This window comes from Psammomys obesus, unplaced genomic scaffold (genome assembly GCF_907164565.1).
Source record: "Psammomys obesus unplaced genomic scaffold, mPsaObe1.curated_primary_1811, whole genome shotgun sequence".
NCBI lineage: Eukaryota > Metazoa > Chordata > Mammalia > Rodentia > Muridae > Psammomys > Psammomys obesus.
The window spans coordinates 709,376-728,659 of NW_026589137.1; the positions used below are offsets into that span (position 1 = coordinate 709,376).

The 19,284-nt window shown below is 40.7% G+C and overlaps 1 protein-coding gene across 1 annotated transcript in view; it reads left to right on the forward strand.

Moving 5' to 3' along the window:
* Positions 1-19,284, forward strand: part of Kiaa1210 (KIAA1210 ortholog) — a 54,629-nt gene that overhangs the window by 9,035 nt on the left and 26,310 nt on the right. The window contains exons 2-4 of the mRNA XM_055604953.1: positions 438-603; positions 4,550-4,676; positions 15,941-16,102. Coding sequence (XP_055460928.1) covers positions 438-603; positions 4,550-4,676; positions 15,941-16,102 — 455 coding nt within the window. The remainder of the gene's footprint in view (positions 1-437; positions 604-4,549; positions 4,677-15,940; positions 16,103-19,284) is intronic.

Sequence of the window (19,284 nt, forward strand, 5' to 3'; positions counted from 1 at the left end):
TTTCTTTCTTTCTTTCTTTCTTTCTTTCTTTCTTTCTTTCTTTCTTTTCTTTCTCTCTCTCTCTCCTTCTCTTTCTCTTTCTTTCCTTTCTTTCTTTTTTCTTTTTCTTATCTTTATTTCTTCTTTTTTTCCAGACAGGGTTTCACTTTGTAGCCCTGGCTATCCTAGAACTCACTCTGTAGACCAGGCTGGCATCTAACTCACAGAGATCTGCCTGCCTCTACCTCTCTGAGTGTTAGAATTACAGGTGTGTGCCAACACCACTTGATGCTTACTGAGTTTCCAAGGGTGCCACAAAAAAATGAATAGGGCTATGAGTAACAGAGGCAAAACCCGCAAGACACCTGGGATCACAGTTCTCTCCCTGCCATAGGGCTGTGTCTCCCCTCCCTTAACCTCTTCCACTACAGGGCCTCACATCCATTTCTCACTTCCAGGAAGGAAGAAATCTAAGTTTAAAGCCTTTAAGCTATTTTTTGGCAAGAAGAAGAAGAAAGAGACAGAAGATGTTCCAGAAGGGAAACTTCTAAATCCAGGATTTTCTACCAGCACTGTTAATGTGTCTTCTCTGAAGCCAGTTCTGGAAACAGAAACAGAGAACAAGTAAGTCCAGATGGCGTCAAGGGCTGGGGATCCAGCTGGATCCAAAACAAGCACAAGCAGGTAGAACAGTCAGACTCCAGGCTTACTCTTCATGAGGACTTTGTGGTCCATTTCATAAAGTTGGGATGACTCAAGTCATGCACGGGTTCGGTCTTTTGGCCTAGTTTGCTTGCCTTACCCTTACGTTGCAGATCTGGTCAATGGGATCCAGATCTTATAGTAAGGAATAAAATCTCAGGATGCTGAGCAGTTTAGCATAAAAGAGCTTAAGCATAAAACCTTTTGTTACTGTAAAAGCACACACACAAACTAGCAAGCTCAATCCATTTTTCATCCTCCTCAGGACACTGGGTGGTCAAAGGGCTATGGGGAGGATTCTTTGGCAGCCACTCAATCACACCCATTCACATTCTTACATGTGGTGTTTCAATTTAAACTTCACATTTCTCTTTCATTGGGATATCCTGTACCTGCAGCTGTCCCTGGATCAATCAAATCTTTCTATGGCACACCCTTTAGGCCATTTCTCATGACATTAAACTGCAGATATCTAAAGGTGGCACAGAGTTCATTAGTGCTCCTAGCCACCCTCTGAGTTTCTGCCATGCTGCGATTCCAGCAATATTCCCCCAAACACTTCCTGTGGCATGAAATAGGTATACGGTTCTTTAGTGAGTATAACTACCATGAATACTTTCAGATAGCCTTGCCAAGGGGAAGGGTGTTGGATAAAAGGGTTTATTTCATACGTTACAAGTAATGCCATTGTAGAACATTGTCTCAGAGTTCAAAGCAAGACTATAACCAGGCTGTCTAACACCAGAGGGGTGGGGTAATGAGGAGCTGTCTGCTTTACCTTGCATTGTTTCTGCATGGTAATGGTCATTTCTACAAAAAGTTTAACTTCTCCCTCCAAAATGGTCCATTAACTCTGCTGTATTTGCCACACTAAGAAATGTTGAGAGAGACAAAAAAAGGGCAAGGAGAGAGAAATATTTTTGCAAAGAGCATAAATTAAATAGAGTATAACTTAAGAGCCTGAAGATCACAGGCTTTGTCCCTTGCTTAATGTACTAGGACAAAAACCTTCAAGAATATCACTTAGGAAGAGAGTTCAGGGTTTTTAATCCATCTAAACAGTCAGTCATAAAGCTTACAGCCAGCTGGTTGTGGTGGCATAAGCCTGCAATGCCAGCACACAAGAGCCAGAGGCAGGGTGATCTTCACATGTTTGAGGCCAGTTTGTTCTACATAGAAAGTTCCAGGCATGAAACCCTGTTTCATGCAACAGACAAAAACAAAAAACAAAAACAAATGAACAAACAAACAAAAAAACCCTAAACATTTTAACATAGTATAACCCAAAGATATACTAGTTTAATATTTCCATGTTGAGGTATGACAGTAGGAAAATACTTGTCTTTCCTATAATTGAGCCATTATGTTTCTGTAAGAGTAAAAAAAAAAAAAAAAAAAAAACAAAACACTGTAGGTATAACAAAAACATTGCAGTTCTTATCATATGCTAGTCTCGAATCTGAGCAGAGGTGTTTCAGTGTTCACTGGCACTGTGTGGCATGCAGACTGCAGAGTGCATGTGTTCCATGTTCAGAACCAAGACTGCAGTGAAAGCTCACCATGCAACATGGATTTGCCCTGCCAGAAACACCCCGTATTTATTATGCAGTTGGTTTCAAATTATGCTTTTAGTCATTGTACCTTACCAATTGTGTAAACCCATGCAGGACTGTTACTCAGAGTTTAAAACAACAGGGCTTTACGGTCACCATTCCGGCATGGATAGTGGAGGGGGGTTATGAGGCTCTATCTGTAGCTGAGGGGCTCCTGGCAGTCAGTGGCTAGTAGAGAGTGTCAGTTTTGAAGAGGGGTGTTCTCTGGTAGGTTGTGTCCTGGTGGACGGTCCCATATCCTTGTGTATATGGGATGAATTAACTGGAAACAGTGGATTTAAAGGGTGGCCATGCAGAGAAGAGGGAGAAGTGGGAAAATATAGGGGAGTTGAAGAGGTAAGGGGGTGAATACTATTTGGTTATTGAATCCCAAGTGGTCCACCCTGAGAACATAAGCAAATAAGCAACAGTAAATGGTCTCATCGGTTTATTTTTTTTAATATTTATCATTTATTTATTTATATATGTAGTAATAGTAATTAAAGAAAAAAGCCATGAATGTGAGAGGGAGAGGGCATGGGAGCGGCTAGGGAGAAGAAGGGAGAGGGGCAAATATGTACCTATATTTAATTAAAAATAAAAAAAATGAAAGAATATGGAATATATTGCATGACATTATCAAAGAATAAAGTAAATAAATAATTTTTAAAAGAACAGGTTTTCTATCAAAAAGAAAAAAAAAAGAAGCTGTCCTTTAAGCAACCATCTTTAAATGGAGACTAGAGAAGCAGATGGGGCTTTAGGAGTAGCACTTACCCTGTAGTGAGGCTGCCAGGGATCAGGCAGTAAACATGAGATGCTGACAAGTTCATGTAACAAGGAGTAGAACAAACTCACTTGGAGGCGGCTTGAGATGCAGCAACATAGAGGGAGCGAGGGTCCTTTGCATTGCTGCACTAGCCTACTGCTTGCTCTGTCTTCCTGACTTCTCTCCTTCCACTACTTCGTTTCTGAGTATTTAATATCACTCTCAATCTGCATTGTCATGTTTCCACACCTGTATGTTGACTGGTTGGCAAACAGAGTCCCATGTCCCCGAGAGCATCTTTTGTGCCATTATCTGTCCCTTTGTTTCTAACATTTCTCCAAGTTATTTTGACACACACTTGCCATTCTTGATTGGAAAGCATTTTTAGTTGACTCTGGGTAGGGAATGCATGAGTGGTGCATAAGGATGATTCCTAGAATAGGATGGATGTTTCCTTAAGGTCTTGAGAACAACAACAATAACAGCAACAACAACAATAAAAAAATTAACAAAGAAAAAGAAAGCCTATATCTTGGGACCTATTAGATGGTTCAGTGGGTAAAGGTGGTTGTTGCTAAGCCTCCAAGCTGAGTTTCATTCTAGGCACTTACGTGGTAGAAGGAGAGAACTGACTCCCCAAGGATGTTCTCTGACCTATCTATGTTCACACACACACACACACACACACACACACACACACACAATAAATAAATAAATAAATAAATAAATAAATAAATAAATAAATAAATGTAAAAAATTAAAAAATAAAAAGACAAAACAAATTAAAGCAAAAACACCCAAGGGAAATTTTAGTGTGAAAGATTTTTTTAAAAACCCCTTTTAATTTCTGAAGATTGTTGGTCCTGAACTGTATGATATATGGGTGAATTGTATGACAAGCCCCTCTCAGAATTTATCTGTAAAACATATACAAACAATTTCATTACTTCTTTTAATATTGGAGGTTATGATATAATTACATTATTTTCTTGTTCCCGTTCCTCTCTCCAAGTCCTTCCGTATACCCCTCATTGCTTCTATAATGATTATGAGCTATAACAAAGACTAGCATACACACATGGTTTTAAAACAGTAAATTTAAACCAAAGCACAAGGCAGAAAATGAAAAACCCTCTCATTTCTTTAGGTTCCTTCTTCAGAGGGACTAACCACTAATAGTCTGACAGATATATACCCAGCCATTTTTTTTTAACATAAACTAAACTATGTACGTACGTATGTATGTATGTATGTATATAGGTATGTATGTATGTGTGTATGTATGTATATAGGTTTGTATGTATGTGTGTATGTATATATGTATCTGTGTGTATATGTTGAACGAGTCCATATTTTTCTTTATTCTCACTCCACATCTCACAGATGGTTTTCTGTGCATCCTTGTGCTCCTTCTGAGATCTCTATGGTATCTATAGCATGAAAAAACCTTGTACTTCAGTTCTTAATTCCTTGGACTGCTTTGACAAGACTTCTCCTTTCTACATAGGCCTAAGAGAAGCATGGGAGTCAAGGCCATATCCCATGAGAGTGTCTTCTGTTTGGAGCCTGAGCCTGAAAAATCAGCAAGCAACCAGCAATCTTCCATGCAGGCCCAGAGAGGCAGATCACTGAAGGTAACAATGAAATTGACCTCAGTCCCGAGACACAATTCTTCTATCCTGCCCCCTCCCCAAAGGAGGGGGGATTTGATTCTGCTTACCAGTTGATTCTACTTCACAGGCATATCTTAAACATCAAATAATACAATATTTAAATAGGCACTTATTTATGTAACTTTGCCAATGCAGAGTGTTGGCTGCTGTGAGTGTATTTATTTAATATACTCCAAGGATGCTGTCATTATTTTGATATTTATGTGCTAGCATGTCAACCCCCATGCTTTTCTCTCTCTCTCTCCTACAGAGATTTCCCATTTCCAGAACTTTGCCTAGAGTCACAGGAACTGATGTCTTTGAAGCTTTTAGTGGATCTATGGACTTGTATATTCCCAGAAGTAGAATCTGGTTCTCAGGCTCCAATATTACTGAGGTAATACCGTGGAAATTTGTGTGGCATGAACAGCTAAGTCAGATAGACAAATTGTCATAGTGAGGGTTGCTATTGTTGTGCAGAGATGGCATGACCATGGCAACTCTTATAAAGGGAAACATTTAATTGTTGCTGGCTTATAGTTCAGAGGTTAGTCCATTATCATCACAGTGGGAAGCACAGTGACATGCAGGCAGACATGGCACTGGGTAGGTAGGCAGCAGGAAGAAGAGTGTGACACTGAGCTTGGCTTGAACATCTGAAACCTCAAAGCTTTCCCCCAGTGACATACTTTCTCCAACAAAGCCACACATACTCCAGTGAGGCCAGACCTCCTAATAGTGACACTCCCTGTGGGCCATTTTTATTCAAATCACATTTTATTCTCTGGCCCCCATAGGCTTTTAGCCATATCATAGTCCAACTTCAAAAGTCTCCATCATCTATCACAGTATCAGCACTGTTTAAAATTTCAAAGTTCAAAGGCAGAGGATATACATTACCATTTTAAAATGGAGGAAAGGGAACATAAACAAGTAAATACTGGACCAAAGCAAGACTGAAAACCAGCTGGGCACACTTTAACCTCTGCATCTCTATGTCTAATGTCAAAGTGCTCTTCAGATTTCCAACCCCTTTCAACTTTGTTGACTGAAACACACTTCTCTGTCTTGGGCTGGTTACATACCCTGTTAGCAGCTTTTCTTATCAAGTGTCCCATGGCTTTGGCATCTCCAACATTTTGGGGTTTCCAAGACAATCCAGGCTTCACCTTCACAGCTTCACACAATGGCCTTTCTGGGCCTCCATGCAGGGACATCCCTGAAACATGCCTGGCCTCAGTGGCTTTCCTTAGACACTGTGGGAGATTCCATAAGTCCTTTCTTCTACCCTTGACTCTAAAACCAGAACCATGTGCCTGAAGCTGTCAAGTTCTGCTGCATGCTTGGGCTAGAACATGGTCCCCTTGTTCAATTACATCTTCACCAGCTTTCTAGTTTTGATGGTTTCCTTCTGCTTAAACTTGGCTGTCCCAGAACTTGATCTGTAGATGAGGTTTGCCTTGAACCCTGAGATCCATCAGCGTGTGCCTTCTGAGTACTGGGATTAAAGATTTGCACCACCATGCCTAGCCCTAAGAATCTCTTTAATTCCATTTCACAAGTGGGAAGCTGAGCTGGGTGGGGTCTTGCTCTGAGATCACCACTCACTCTATTCCACTTAGCAAGAAGGTTTTCTTTAATCTGTTTACACTTCCTGGTGCCTTCTTTCTCCTCCAACTGTACATTTTGTATTTTTCCTTGCCCAGATTGATCCTTTTCATTATAGATCTACATAAGACTGGCCACTAACACACATGTACCACAGCCAATGGTAGGCTCTGCCAAAGCAGGTAATCCATAACCTTTCAATTTAGTCTCAGGCAGACTCTTCAGTCAAGGGCAAAAAGCAGTCACATTCTTCACCAAGATATCACAAGAATGGTGTCTAGGCAACATACTAATTTTCTTCTTCCCTGAAACCTCTTGAGCCAGGCCCACACAGTTTAAATCACCTTTCAGTCTCTCTGTCTTCCATGCTCCTACTAAGATGGCCCATTAAGTGCCACACAGAGCATGCAGCTGCTTTTCTAATCCAAAATTCAATGTTCACATTCCTCCAAACAAAAGTATAGTCAGGCCTATCAGAGCAGTACCCTAGTCTGAGGTACCAACTTTTGTTTTAGAGTTTCTATTGCTGTAAAGAGACACCATGACCATGGCAACATTTATAAAGGAAAACATTTAATTGAGGCTGGCTTACAGTTCAGGGGTTTAGTTCATTGTCACTATGGAAGGAAGCATGGCTGAACTCAGGCAGTCATTGTTCTGCAGAAGGAGCATGAGTGTTCTACATCTTGATCAGCAGGTAGCATGAAGAGAGAGTGAGCCACTAGGCCTGCCTCAAGCTTCTGAGACCTCAAAGCCCACCCGCCTAGTGACACACTTCCTCCAACAATGGCATACTTACTCCAACAAGACCACATCTCCTAATAGTGCCACTCCCTAAGGGTCTATAGGGGACATTTTCATTCAAACCACCACACAGGTCTTTGCTTGAATCCTTGCTCTGTAACTTACTGGCTGTAAGACCATGCTCTAGATTCTTAACTTCTCTGAGCCTTCCTTTCCTCATCTACAATACACAGTATTAATAGCCCACTCAAAAATTTGCTTATGATGATTGAGTGAAGTCATTCAAAGGCATGGAGAAACAGCTTAGTGGTTAAAAGCACTAGATTCTCTTCCAGAGAATCAGGTTTGATTCTCAGCACCTACCTCATGAAAGCTTACAATCATCTGTAACTCCAGTTCCAGGGGGATTCAATATCTTTCTCTGACCTTCATGGGTACCAGAGACACGGTGCAGACATACATGCAAGAAAAATGTTCACATATGTAAAATAAACATAAATATGTTTAATAAATGTTTTTTAAAAGAAATTATTGAAGACCACCAAGCTAGAACATTGTTCACTTAGAAATGTGTTTCAGGTGTGTGAATTTCAAAATCCACAGGCTTCCTCTTACCCCACTTTCAAACATGCTCTAATTTTTCATATCTGTGCAGACACAGCAGCACTCTTATGGTCCCAGCAAAGTATGTTATTTACATAAGACAATCCCTTACTTTCATTTAATCCTAAACTTTTAAGATGCATTCATTCTTCAGCCAGACACTTCTGTAACTCTGATCCAAGAATGCTCTCATGGAGGAGGAGTAAATGCCAGGACATCTGCTTTTACCAGCTTGTCTTTCATTTGTGGGTGGGTTTCTGCCCAAGCATCCTTGTGAAACTGGGCAGGCTGCACAAAGAAGGCATTCTCCCCTGGGAAAATCTTTTGGTTTGGTATTTGGTGGAGAGTAAGTCAGATTTACTTCTGAGAGGTCTGTTTGAGGCTTCACGTGACTGACTCTGGTTTATGCAGCCTGTGAAAATTCTGCCTGATACTTTAATCTTGAAGGGCCGAGAAGCCAGCACTGAGATAATCAGCAGAGGATGAGGCTCTGTGGCTGGGGGTCCCTAGCATTAGTGGATTGTTGTCTTCTTGCAGCATACTATGGAAAGCCTATTCTCTTATACTTTCTGATATATGTCCCAAAATAGCAACACCAGCTTTTGCAGGCCTATAGTTACACCCCTTGCTCCCTCATGGCCATGACAAGGGCCATGGGTTGTTTCTTATATTTGGAAAGAAGCAGCTTGACTCTTCCTCCTGTTTTAGTCTCAGCAACAGAGAAACTTGCGTAGCAGAGACATTCACTTAAGAACTGTTATGCCTAAGTCTTGCAGACCCCAAAGACCACCAAGGAGCCTATATTTGTGGGGGATATATGCACATTAGTGCAAGAGCCAACAGGAGCCAGAGGTGTTGAGCTCCCCTGGTACTGGAGTTACAGACTCTTGTGAGCCACCTAATGTGAGTTCTCTGCAAGAGTTTTACATGCTCCTAATCACCACATAATCTTTCCAGCCCCAGGGTAGGGTTCTTAGAAGATCATGAATGACATTCACAGCATCTAGAGATTGTGAGGGTGGAAATCCAGGAATTAGTTGATTCTGAAATGCTAAGATTGAGCCAATTTTAGTCCCTTCCAGACATTCACCTGATGTACCTCTCTGATGTGGTGCAAATATGTGTGTTTAGATGAGGTTTTCATTATTTGATTAAAAACAGTTCAAAAGTGATAAAGTATTTTTTATGTGTTTTTTTTTTTTTTTTTTTTTGAGACAGAGTTTCTCTGTGTAGCCTTGGCTGTCCTGGACTAACTTCATAGGCCAGGCTCACTTCAAACTCACAGAGATCTACTTGCTTCTGCCTCCCTGAGTGTTGGGATTATAGGCATGTGCCACTGTGCTATGCTGTGATTGCTTGTTATTAGCACCTTCCTGGTGTTTATTTCATTATTAAAAAAAAAACAACCCTGTAAAAAACATTTTTTCTTACTTCTTTCAGGCCCAACTCTCCCTCTTCAGTTTTTCTTAGGAAGCAAATACACCATTGGCTTTGATTGCTACCTTTCAACTTCCCAAACATGACATTCAGTATGGGACTTCCCATCCCTGACATTTATTGATGAGGAAACAAGAGTGCATAATGGTTAAGAATACAATATATCAATTTGGCAAGAGTTTTCAAATACTTGCCTTGCAACTGGTAGAATTATGACCAGTCATATCATCTCTTAAACCCCATTTTCCCCACCTACATAATAACCATTATACTTAGCAATCATTTATAAAAACTGTGAGGCTTAAATGAGATGCCTCTGTAGTGAGTTCTCACTGTCTGGCATATTATAATCCCTTAGTGAAAGTTATTTGTCTTTATTTTTAATTATTATTATCGTTAGAGCTAAGTATGGCTCTAAGTAAGGATGGCTGATTGGAGCAATAGTTGATTTAGGCTTAGTTTCTAAGTTCCCAGTAGAGACTGGTAGCAATAAGGGAGAGGGAGACCTTGGCCAGGAGTATTTCAGGGGCAAAATCTTGGCAAACCGCCACTGTGTCCATTTTCCTTGGCTAGTGTCTGGAAGCTCAATGCAGAACTTAAGACAGAAGCAAGCAATGCTAGCTCTAAAGAAGAAAGAACCATGTTTTGTGAATTATTGTAGGCCCAGTTCTTAGGATTGAGTTAGAAAACTGAAGATGCTTATCCAATATTTGTTAAAGATAAAAATCAATGATTCTAATCCATACCAAGAGCACCATTGTCGGGCAAGTGTTTCATGGTCATCAGTCTGAAATTAGTCGACACCTCTCATCCAAACTCAACATTTTTTTTTCTTTTCTTTTCTTTTCTTTTCTTTTCTTTTCTTTTCTTTCCTTTCCTTTCCTTTCCTTTCCTTTCCTTTCCTTTCCTTTCCTTTCCTTTCCTTTTCTTTCTCTCTTTTTTGGTTCATGCTTTTTGGGTTTTAATTCATTTTATTTCAATTTTTTCACAATTTATTCATTATATATCCCGATTGAAGCCCCACTCAGCTCCCCCCAGTCCTAACAACTTTTCTTCTTCCCCCTATCCACTTCCCCTAGTCCACTGAAAGGGAGAGTTCTCCTCCACTGCCATCTGCCCATAGCTGGCCTGGATCCTTTTTCTCCTTGGCCTGCCAAGGCCGCATCACAAGGGGCAAGTGATCAAAGAGTAGTCAATTGAGTTTGTGATAGAGGCAGCCCCTTTTCCCCTCACTCAGAGAGCCATGTGGAGACTGAGCTGCCAATTGGACAGGGGCTCTCGGTCCTCTCCGTGCATGGTTCTCTATTAGTATATCAATGGGCTCAGAACTTTCAGTTTTGTTGGTCTCCTTGTGGGGTTCCTGTCCCATCAATGTCCCTCTAATCCCACCCATCTCTTCTTCTATGAGACCCTCTGAACTCTGTCGAAATTTTGGCCCTGAGTATGGGCATCTGCTTCTATCACCTGTTGGGTGAATTCTTTCAGGGGAACGACTACAGCTAACTCCTATCCTGTTTCCACTCTTCCATCACTTCTAGTGTCTATACTGTTTGCCATTCTGAATGAGATTTAAGCATCTGGCCTAGGGGCTTATTTAGTTTTTAACTTCTTTAAGTCTCTATATAGCTATCCTATATTATATAGCTAACATTTACTTATAAGTAAGTGTATGCCATGCCTGTCTTTCTGTTTCTGGTTACCTCACTCAGTAAGCTCTCTTCTAATTCCATTCATTTGCCTGCAAATTTCATTATTTCCTTGCTTTTAACAGCTGAGTAGTCATTGTGTACATGTAGCACAATTTTTGAATCCATTTCTCCATTGAGGAACATCTAGGTTGTTTCCAGATTCTGGGTATTACAAATAAAACTGCTATGAACATAGTGGAGCAAATGTCCTTATTAAATGTGGGGCATCTTTTGGGTATATGCCCAGGAGTGGTATAGCTGGATCTTGAGGTAGTGCTATTCCCAATTTTGTGAGGAAGCACAAGATTGATTTCCAAAGTGGTTGTACCAGTTTATTCATTATATATCCCGATTGAAGCCCCACTCAGCTCCCCCCAGTCCTAACAACTTTTCTTCTTCCCCCTATCCACTTCCCCTAGTCCACTGAAAGGGAGAGTTCTCCTCCACTGCCATCTGCCCATAGCTGGCCTGGATCCTTTTCCTCCTTGGCCTGCCAAGGCCGCATCACTGAGGCCAGCAATGGAGGAGGGTTCCCCTTTCTCCACATTCTCTCTAGCATGTGTTGTCACTTGAGTTTTTGATCTTAGCCATTCTGATATGTGTAAGATAGTGGGATCGGGAGGGGAGGAGGTAGGGGCTTATGGTGGGATACAAAATGAATAAAGTGTAATTAATAAAAAAAATAAGAAAAAAAGAAATACTAAAAAAAAGATGTGAGGAAGAAGGGGTCTTTTATTTACTACAGGTAGATACATAAAATCTATGACCTCACTAGCCACTCCTGATACACTCAAAGGATGCAGCCAACATACACAGAAATAAGTGTGATCCATGTTTGTTGACACACTACTCACGATAGTTAAGAAACAAAAGCTGCCCAAATGCCCACCAACAGATAAATAGAAATGTGACACATATACACAATGGAATTTTGCTCAGCCATAAAGAAAAGTGAAATCATGGCCTTTATAGGAAAATGTATATGACTGAAGATCATTGTGGTTTTCCCCAATTAATACAATATTGGCAAAAAAAGATAGAATCTCAAAGTTGCTTTGAATTGTATTTCCCTGATGAAAAAGGATGTTGAACATTTCTTTGAGTGTTTCTCTGCCATTCAGTATTCCTCTGTTCAAAATTCTCTGCTTAGCTCTGTACTCCATTTTTTTTTAATTGGATTATTTGTTTTGTTGTTGTTTAATTTCTTGAGTTCTTTATATATTCTGGCTATTATTCCTCTATTGGATGTAGGGTTGGTGAAGATCTTGCTTGCTTTTTGGGTCGATTTGTTTTGAAAACTGCCCTCCAGCCCTTTTCTGTCAGGTAATGTCTATCTTTGTGACTTAGGTGTGTTTCTTGTATGCAACAGATTGCTGGGTCTTGTTTATACATCCATTCTGTTAGTCTGTGTCTTTTTATTGGAGAATTGAATCTATTGAAGTTGAGAGATATTAATGACCAGGGACTGTTAGAACCTTTGATTTTGATGTTGGCTATGGTAGTGTGTTTGCGTGCTTGGCTACTTTTAGTTTTTCTGTAGTGAGGTTATTTATTTCCTGTGTTTTCTTGAAAGTAGTTAGCTTTCTTGGGTTGTATTTTTCCTTCTACTATCTTCTGTAAGGCTGGTTTGTGAGTAGATACTGTTGAAATTTGTTTTTGTTATTGGATATCTTGTGTTCTTCTATAATGACTGAAATTTTCCTTGGTATACTAGTTTAGGCTGACCTCTGTGTTCTCTTAGGGTCTTCATGATATCCATCCAGGACCTATTGGCTTTCATAGTCTCTGTGGAGAAGTCAGATGTGATTCTGATGGGCTTGCCATTATGTTACTCGGCCTTTTTACCTTGCAGATTTTAGTATTTTTCTTTGTTCTGTATACTTACTGTTTTGATTATTATGTGGCAGGGGGATTTTTTTTTTCTATTCTAATCTATAGGTGTTCTATAGACCTTTTGTATGCTCATAGGCCTCTCCTTTAAGTTTAGGAAACTTTATTATATGATTGTGTTGAAAATATTTTCCGGGCCTTAGAGACAGGAATCTTCTTTTTCCTCTATTCCTATTATTTGTAGTTTTTGTCTTTTCATGTTGTTTGGTATTTCTTGGATGGTTTGTGTGAAGAATTTTTTAGATTTAACATTTTCTATGACGGATACATCCATTTCTTCCATTGTATCTTTAACACCTGAGATTCTTTCTTCCATCTCTTGTAGTCTGTTGTGTATGCTTACCTCTGTAGTGTCTGTTTCCTTCCCTAAGTTCTCCCTCTCCATGATTTCTTCCATTTGTTTTTTTTTTCATTAACTTTTCCTTTTCCACCTTTAAACCTTGAACCATTTTGCTGATTTCCTTGATTTGTCTGATTGTGTTTTCCTGCTTTTGCTTCAATTCCTTCACCTATTTGTTTGAACTTTCCTCTATTTATTTTATAGCTTTGGCTTTTGTAGATTGTGCTTTTACACTGGACTCTAACCCATGTGACTGTCTCAGGTGTTGTCTGTTTCTGGCACCTCCTGGAATCTTGGGGTGGGTGGAATCCACTTGGTAGGAAGATGGTTGCTCCTGAAGCATCCCTCCTTAGCTTTTTGGGTATGGTCACCGAATGGCTCGTGCTTCTCTGGGAATAGCCACAGCCCTCCTCAGGTGTATGGTCCTGTGTGGTAACTGGGCTCATTTGGAAGTCCAGGGGCTCTCCTCTAGCCAGGAGAAGTCCTGGAGACAGTTGCCATGCCACTGGGTTTCTTGCTCTGAATTTAGTGAGCGGCTGCTGCTCATACACTGTGTTTGCTGGGCACAGCCCTCTTGAAGAATGAGGGAGCCCCATGGTTTGGTCAGTTCAGCTAGGGAGACAGATTGGGCTTTGGAGTAGCATGTGGGGGCTGATCCTGTGGGTCCCCAGTTTCTGTTGGTCTGAATTTGGAGCTCAGTATGCCAGGAATCAAGCAGCAGTCAGTGGCAGGTGAGCACAGCACACAGGCACGTGGCTGGAGGCTAGAGCTCTGAGCCTGCAGGAGCCCAGAAACTTTTCTGGGGATTAGATGGGTGCCCTGAGGTTGGACCTGATGTTTTCCTCACTGTGGGGGTTCCTCCTGACAGTGAAACCCAGGTGTTTGGGGGTCTGTAGTTCAGTCTGGGATGGTGAGTAGTGCTCACAGGTGCAGGTAATAGGCTCAGCACTGGTAACTGGATGCCTGCAGGAACCTGGGAACTTATCTGGGAACTATTCCTGGGGTGGAGGGTTTGGCTGGGTGCCCTGAGGTCAGACCTGGTGTTGCCTTCACCATGGGATTTCCTCCCAACCGTCTCTGGTGATTTGGGGCTCACAGTTCTGTCTGGGATGGTGAGTGGCATGTGCAGGTGTGTCTCTGGGACCTTTTCAGGGACTGTATTGGCGACCTGAGGTCGGTAGGACCCAATTGCTTCTTTCACTGTGTGGTGTTTTCTTGAATGGAAAACCCAGTCTTTGGTGTTGTAGGGCCCACAGTTCAGTCTGGGGTGGTGATCAGAATATGTACGTGTGTGGCTCTGTGCTGGAGACTGAGCTCCTGCTGGGACCCCTAAACTCTTCCAGGGATTAGCTGAGAAACCTGAGGTTGGAACCAATTCATTCACATACTATGGGGTGTCCTCCTACCTGGGAAACACAATCAGTGGTGTTATAAGGCCCACAGTTCAGTCTGTTGGTCTTTGTGTAGTCACAGCTGTCCTGCTGTCAGACACAGTGTCCTCTCAGTGCCGCCATATTGGACCTCTTATTGGGATTTAATCCTCCCAAAAGATGGCTTTCTGAGAGTAGGCAGGGTTTTCTTTCCAAGCAGTCTTCAGGGATTGGGTTGCTCTGTAAGTGCCTATATGATACTTTAGCAATAGCAGTTGGTCATCAGTGTGTTAAATGCTTGTCTCCTGTGCATCCTCCTCCTCCACTCAGATCAGAGTGCCATCACTGTGGATGAACCCAAAGTCTCCATTTTTAAAGCACTTTTTATAAAACTAAATATAAAACTATAGCATCTGTTTATCTGATACCGGAGAACAAACTCATGTTCCGCAAAGACTGTACCATTGAGCCTCACACCCAGTCTTAGTTCTCTAGATTTTCTTTAACATTTCCAGAAAAATCAACCTTAACAATATGGAGACAAGAAATGAGCATGGCCAAGATCCAGCCCAGATAGTTTTGGAGTAAAAGGAATAGAAGAATAGTGTGAATTCCAATCCCAGATAATAACAGCAAGATTTGCCCCTGTAAGCACTGGACTCTGAAAAAAACATGGCAAAATTCAAAGAAAGAGCAGAATGAAGCAGGGTTTCTAGACAGAATCTGGAAGGGGATAAGACTTAAATAGTTAAAAAATAAAAATGTTGACGTTTCTTTGTTTGAGAATTGGCAAAAGTGTGCAGAAACCCAGAACCAAAACCAAGACTTCTTGTGGTCTTTGGTTTAAATAGGTATTAGACATGACAGCATGGAGGCAGGAGATTCCTTGTCAAGTCTATTTTCCAGTGGCTATTTTATATACATACAGACATGCACAATATGATGACTAAACGTTCAAATATGTGAGCCTATGGAGGTCATTCTTATTCAAACCACCATGTCTTCACCAAGCGTCTTCAGCTTGTATTAATCTATGGAGGCTTCATGGGCATTGTTGACATATACATACTTGCATACATATAAACACACACATATGCAGTGTGTGTGCACACAATTGTCAGAGGACAAACTCAGAACCTCAGTCGTTGATTCTCACCTTTCAACTCCCTTTCTTGCAGACGAGGTCTCTGCTGTTTTTCTATTGTATACTTCAGTCTAGCTGACTTACGAATTTCCAGGGATTTTCCTGTCGCTGACCTCCATCTTGACATTGAGGTAGTAGGATTACAGGTGCCTCTGCTACTCATCCTAATTTTACATGAGTTTGGGGAATTTGAATTCCAATCCTCATCTTTTCATGGTGGGCACTTTTACTTTTGAGCAATCTCTTAGCTCTTTTTAGCACTTATTCTACATAATGTTAGATTTCAATATGACATTTTTATATATGTCTTTTTTTTTGTTTTCATTTGGTTTGTCAGTCTTTAACCTGTTAAGGACCAAAAAATACCAGAATTCCAGGGGAAAACACCCAAGTTTGAACCTTTTCGTTCTTCCTTTTACCAGACCCCAGCACAACCTTCACGCTTACAGAGATTCAGCACCAGCCCACATGCTACCATATCTGAGAAAGTCTATCAGGAGATGCAAAAAGCCATTGCTGGTGACAAGTCACCCAGGAGCTCCAGAAAGAAGTCTTCATCACATCACTCACCAACACCAACAAAGGTGAATATTAGTTCTACTCTCAGGGATAGGTTCAAGGTTGGCTACCTATCCAAAGCATAATTTCTTTTTCTATTTTCTCTTGCCATATCTTAACTCCAGGGACAAACCAGAGTGCTACTTTGGAAAAGAAAAGGCCATTCTTAACTTTTGATTTGATCCATGGTTTACATATTCCATTCAGTTTCACAAACCAGATAATCACTACATCAACTCATAAACAATGAAATACACCGTTTCAGAAATATATCAGTTTGTGGACAATTTCAGCTATCTTATTACAATTAAAATAAAGCTTCTATAACTGAATCAAACCTTATACACTTTAAAAAATTCAGAGATTAGGCAATGCAATATTATTTCATAACTGTCTACCATAATAAAAAACAGCACAGTAGTGAGCATGCATGCATATGTGTTTTACATGTTTAGATCTGCCAACCGAATACTACCTATTAACAACTGACAAATCATTTTACTCATATTAACAACTCCACTCTCAAATTTATGTTTACCCTAATTGGTTGTTGTGAACCTAGATGAGTTTGGAATTTGGAGCCACTGATACTGGGAACTAAAAGCAAACAGAAACATACTTTAAAAAGAAAATATCTAGACAGTCAGAGAAAAATCCTCTTTTGATGTTAAAAGATACTGTAAATGCATTTGGGGATGTAGCCCAGTGTCACTGCACTTCAAATCCCAGCATAGAAAAAAGATTGTATGAAGAAAAGCTGCCTTTGGCACATAAAATTTAGGTTAGACCAAAATTAAAGCACAGACTGACAGTAGGTAGATGGAAAATGATTAATTTATGCAATTGGGTTATGACTATATTCTGCAGAACACCACTGAATCAGATGGATGCGGGTGGGTCCTCTGAGTTGGTGGAAAGATTGGATTATATAATATTAACCATACAAACTATTTTAGAATATGGTTTAGTAGAGTTACTTTTAGTAACTTTTAGTTACATTTAGATTTTCAAACTTTGTGGCATATAGGCTTTTTTAGTACGACCTAATGATTGTTTGGATTTCCTCATTGTCTGTAGTTATGTCCCCATTTTCATTTCTGATTTTGTTGATTTCGATAGTTTCTCTCTGCCTTTTAGTTAGTTTAGTTAAGGGTTTGTCTATCTTGTTAATTTTCTCAAAGAACCAGTTCTTGGTTTCATTGATTCTTTGAATAGTTTTATTTGTTTCTAATTGGTTGATTTCAGCCCTGAGTTTCATTATTTCCAGCTGTCTACTCCTCTTGGGTGTTTCTGCTTCTTTTTTTCTTAGGGCTTTCAGTTGTGCCACTAAGTTGTTTGTAGGAGATGTTTCAAATTTCTTTTTTTTTAATTTTTTTATTAATTACACTTTATTCATTTTGTATCCCCCCATAAGCCCCTCCCTCCTCCCCTCCCGATCCCACCCTCCCTCCCCTTTCTGCATGCATGCCACTCCCCAAGTCCACTGATAGGGGAGGTTCTCCTCTTCTTTCTGATCTTAGTCTATCAGTTCTCATCAAAAGTGGCTGCATTGTCCTCTACTGTGGCCTGATAAGGCTGCTCCTCCCTCAGGGGGAAGTGATCAACAAGCAGGCCAATCAGATTATGTCAGAGGCAGTCCCTCTTCCCATTACTATGTAACCCACTTGGACGCTGAACTGCCATGGGCTACGCCTGTGCAGGGGTTCCAGGTCATCTCCACAAATAGTCCTTGGTTGGAGTATGGGTCTCTGGGAAGTTCCTTGTGTTCAAATTGTCTTGTTCTGTTGCTCTCCTTGTGGAGTTCCCGTCCCCTCCAGCTCTTACTATTTCCCAGTTCTTACATAGAATTCCATTCACTCTGCCCATCAGTTGGCCATCAGGCTCAGCATCTGCTTTGACGGTCTATACTGCAGAAGCTTTCAGAGGCCCTCTGTGGCAGGTTTCAAGGTTGTTTCCTGTTTTCTTCTGGCTTTCAGAGGCCCTCTGTAGCAGGTTCCGAGGTTGTTTCCTATTTTCTTTTTCTTCTGATGTCCATCCTCTTTGCCTTTCAGGATGGGGATTGAACATTTTAGTTAGGGTCCTCTCTTTTGCTTAGTTTGTTTAGATGTACAGATTTTAGTGGGTTTATTCTATATTGTATGTTTATATGAGTGAGTATATACCATGCATGTCTTTTTGCTTCTGGGACAACTCACTCAGGATGATCCTTTCCAGGTCCCACCATTTACCTGCAAATTTCATGATTTCCTTATTTTTCATTGCTGAGTAATACTCCATTGTATAGATGTACCACAGTTTCTGCATCCATTCTTCAGTTGAGGGGCATCTGGGTTGTTTCCAGCTTCTGGCTATTACAAATAAAGCTGCTACAAACATGGTTGAGCAAATGTCCTTTTTGTGTACTTGTGCCTCTTTTGGGTATATGCCTAGGAGTGGTATGGCTGGATCTTGAGGAAGCGCTATTCCTAGTTGTCTGAGAAAGCACCAGATTGATTTCCAGAGTGGTTGTACCAGTTTACATTCGCACCAGCAGTGGAGAAGGGTTCCCCTTTCTCTACAGCCTCTCCAGCATGTGTTGTCCCTTGAGTTTTTCATCTTGGCCATTCTGATGGGTGTAAGGTGAAATCTCAGGGTTGTTTCGATTTGCATTTCCCTAATGGCTAATGAGGTTGAGCATTTCTTTAAGTGCTTCTCTGCCATTTGATATTCCTCTACAGAGAATTCTTTCTTTAGCTTTGTTCCCCATTTTTTAAGTGGATTACTTGGTTTATTGCTTTTCAGCTTGTTTAATTCTTTATATATATTGGATATGAGTCCTCTGTCAGATAAAGGGTTGGTGATGATTCTTTCCCAATCTGTAGGCAGTCGCTTTGTTTTGATGACGGTGTCCTTTGCTTTACAGAAGCTTTTCAATTTCATGAGGTCCCATTGATTGTTGCTCTAAGAGCCTGTTCTGTTGGTGTTCTGTTCAGGAAGTTTTCTCCTGTACCAATGAGTTCTAGGGTATTCCCCACTTTTTTTTTTCTAGCCGATTTAATGTGTCTGATTTTATGTTGAGGTCTTTGATCCACTTGGACTTCAGTTTTGTGCAGGGTGATAAGTATGGATCTATTTTCATTTTTCTACATGTAGACATCCAGTTGGACCAGCACCATTTTTGAAGATGCTATCTTTTTTCCATTGTATGGTTTTGGCATCTTTGTCAAAA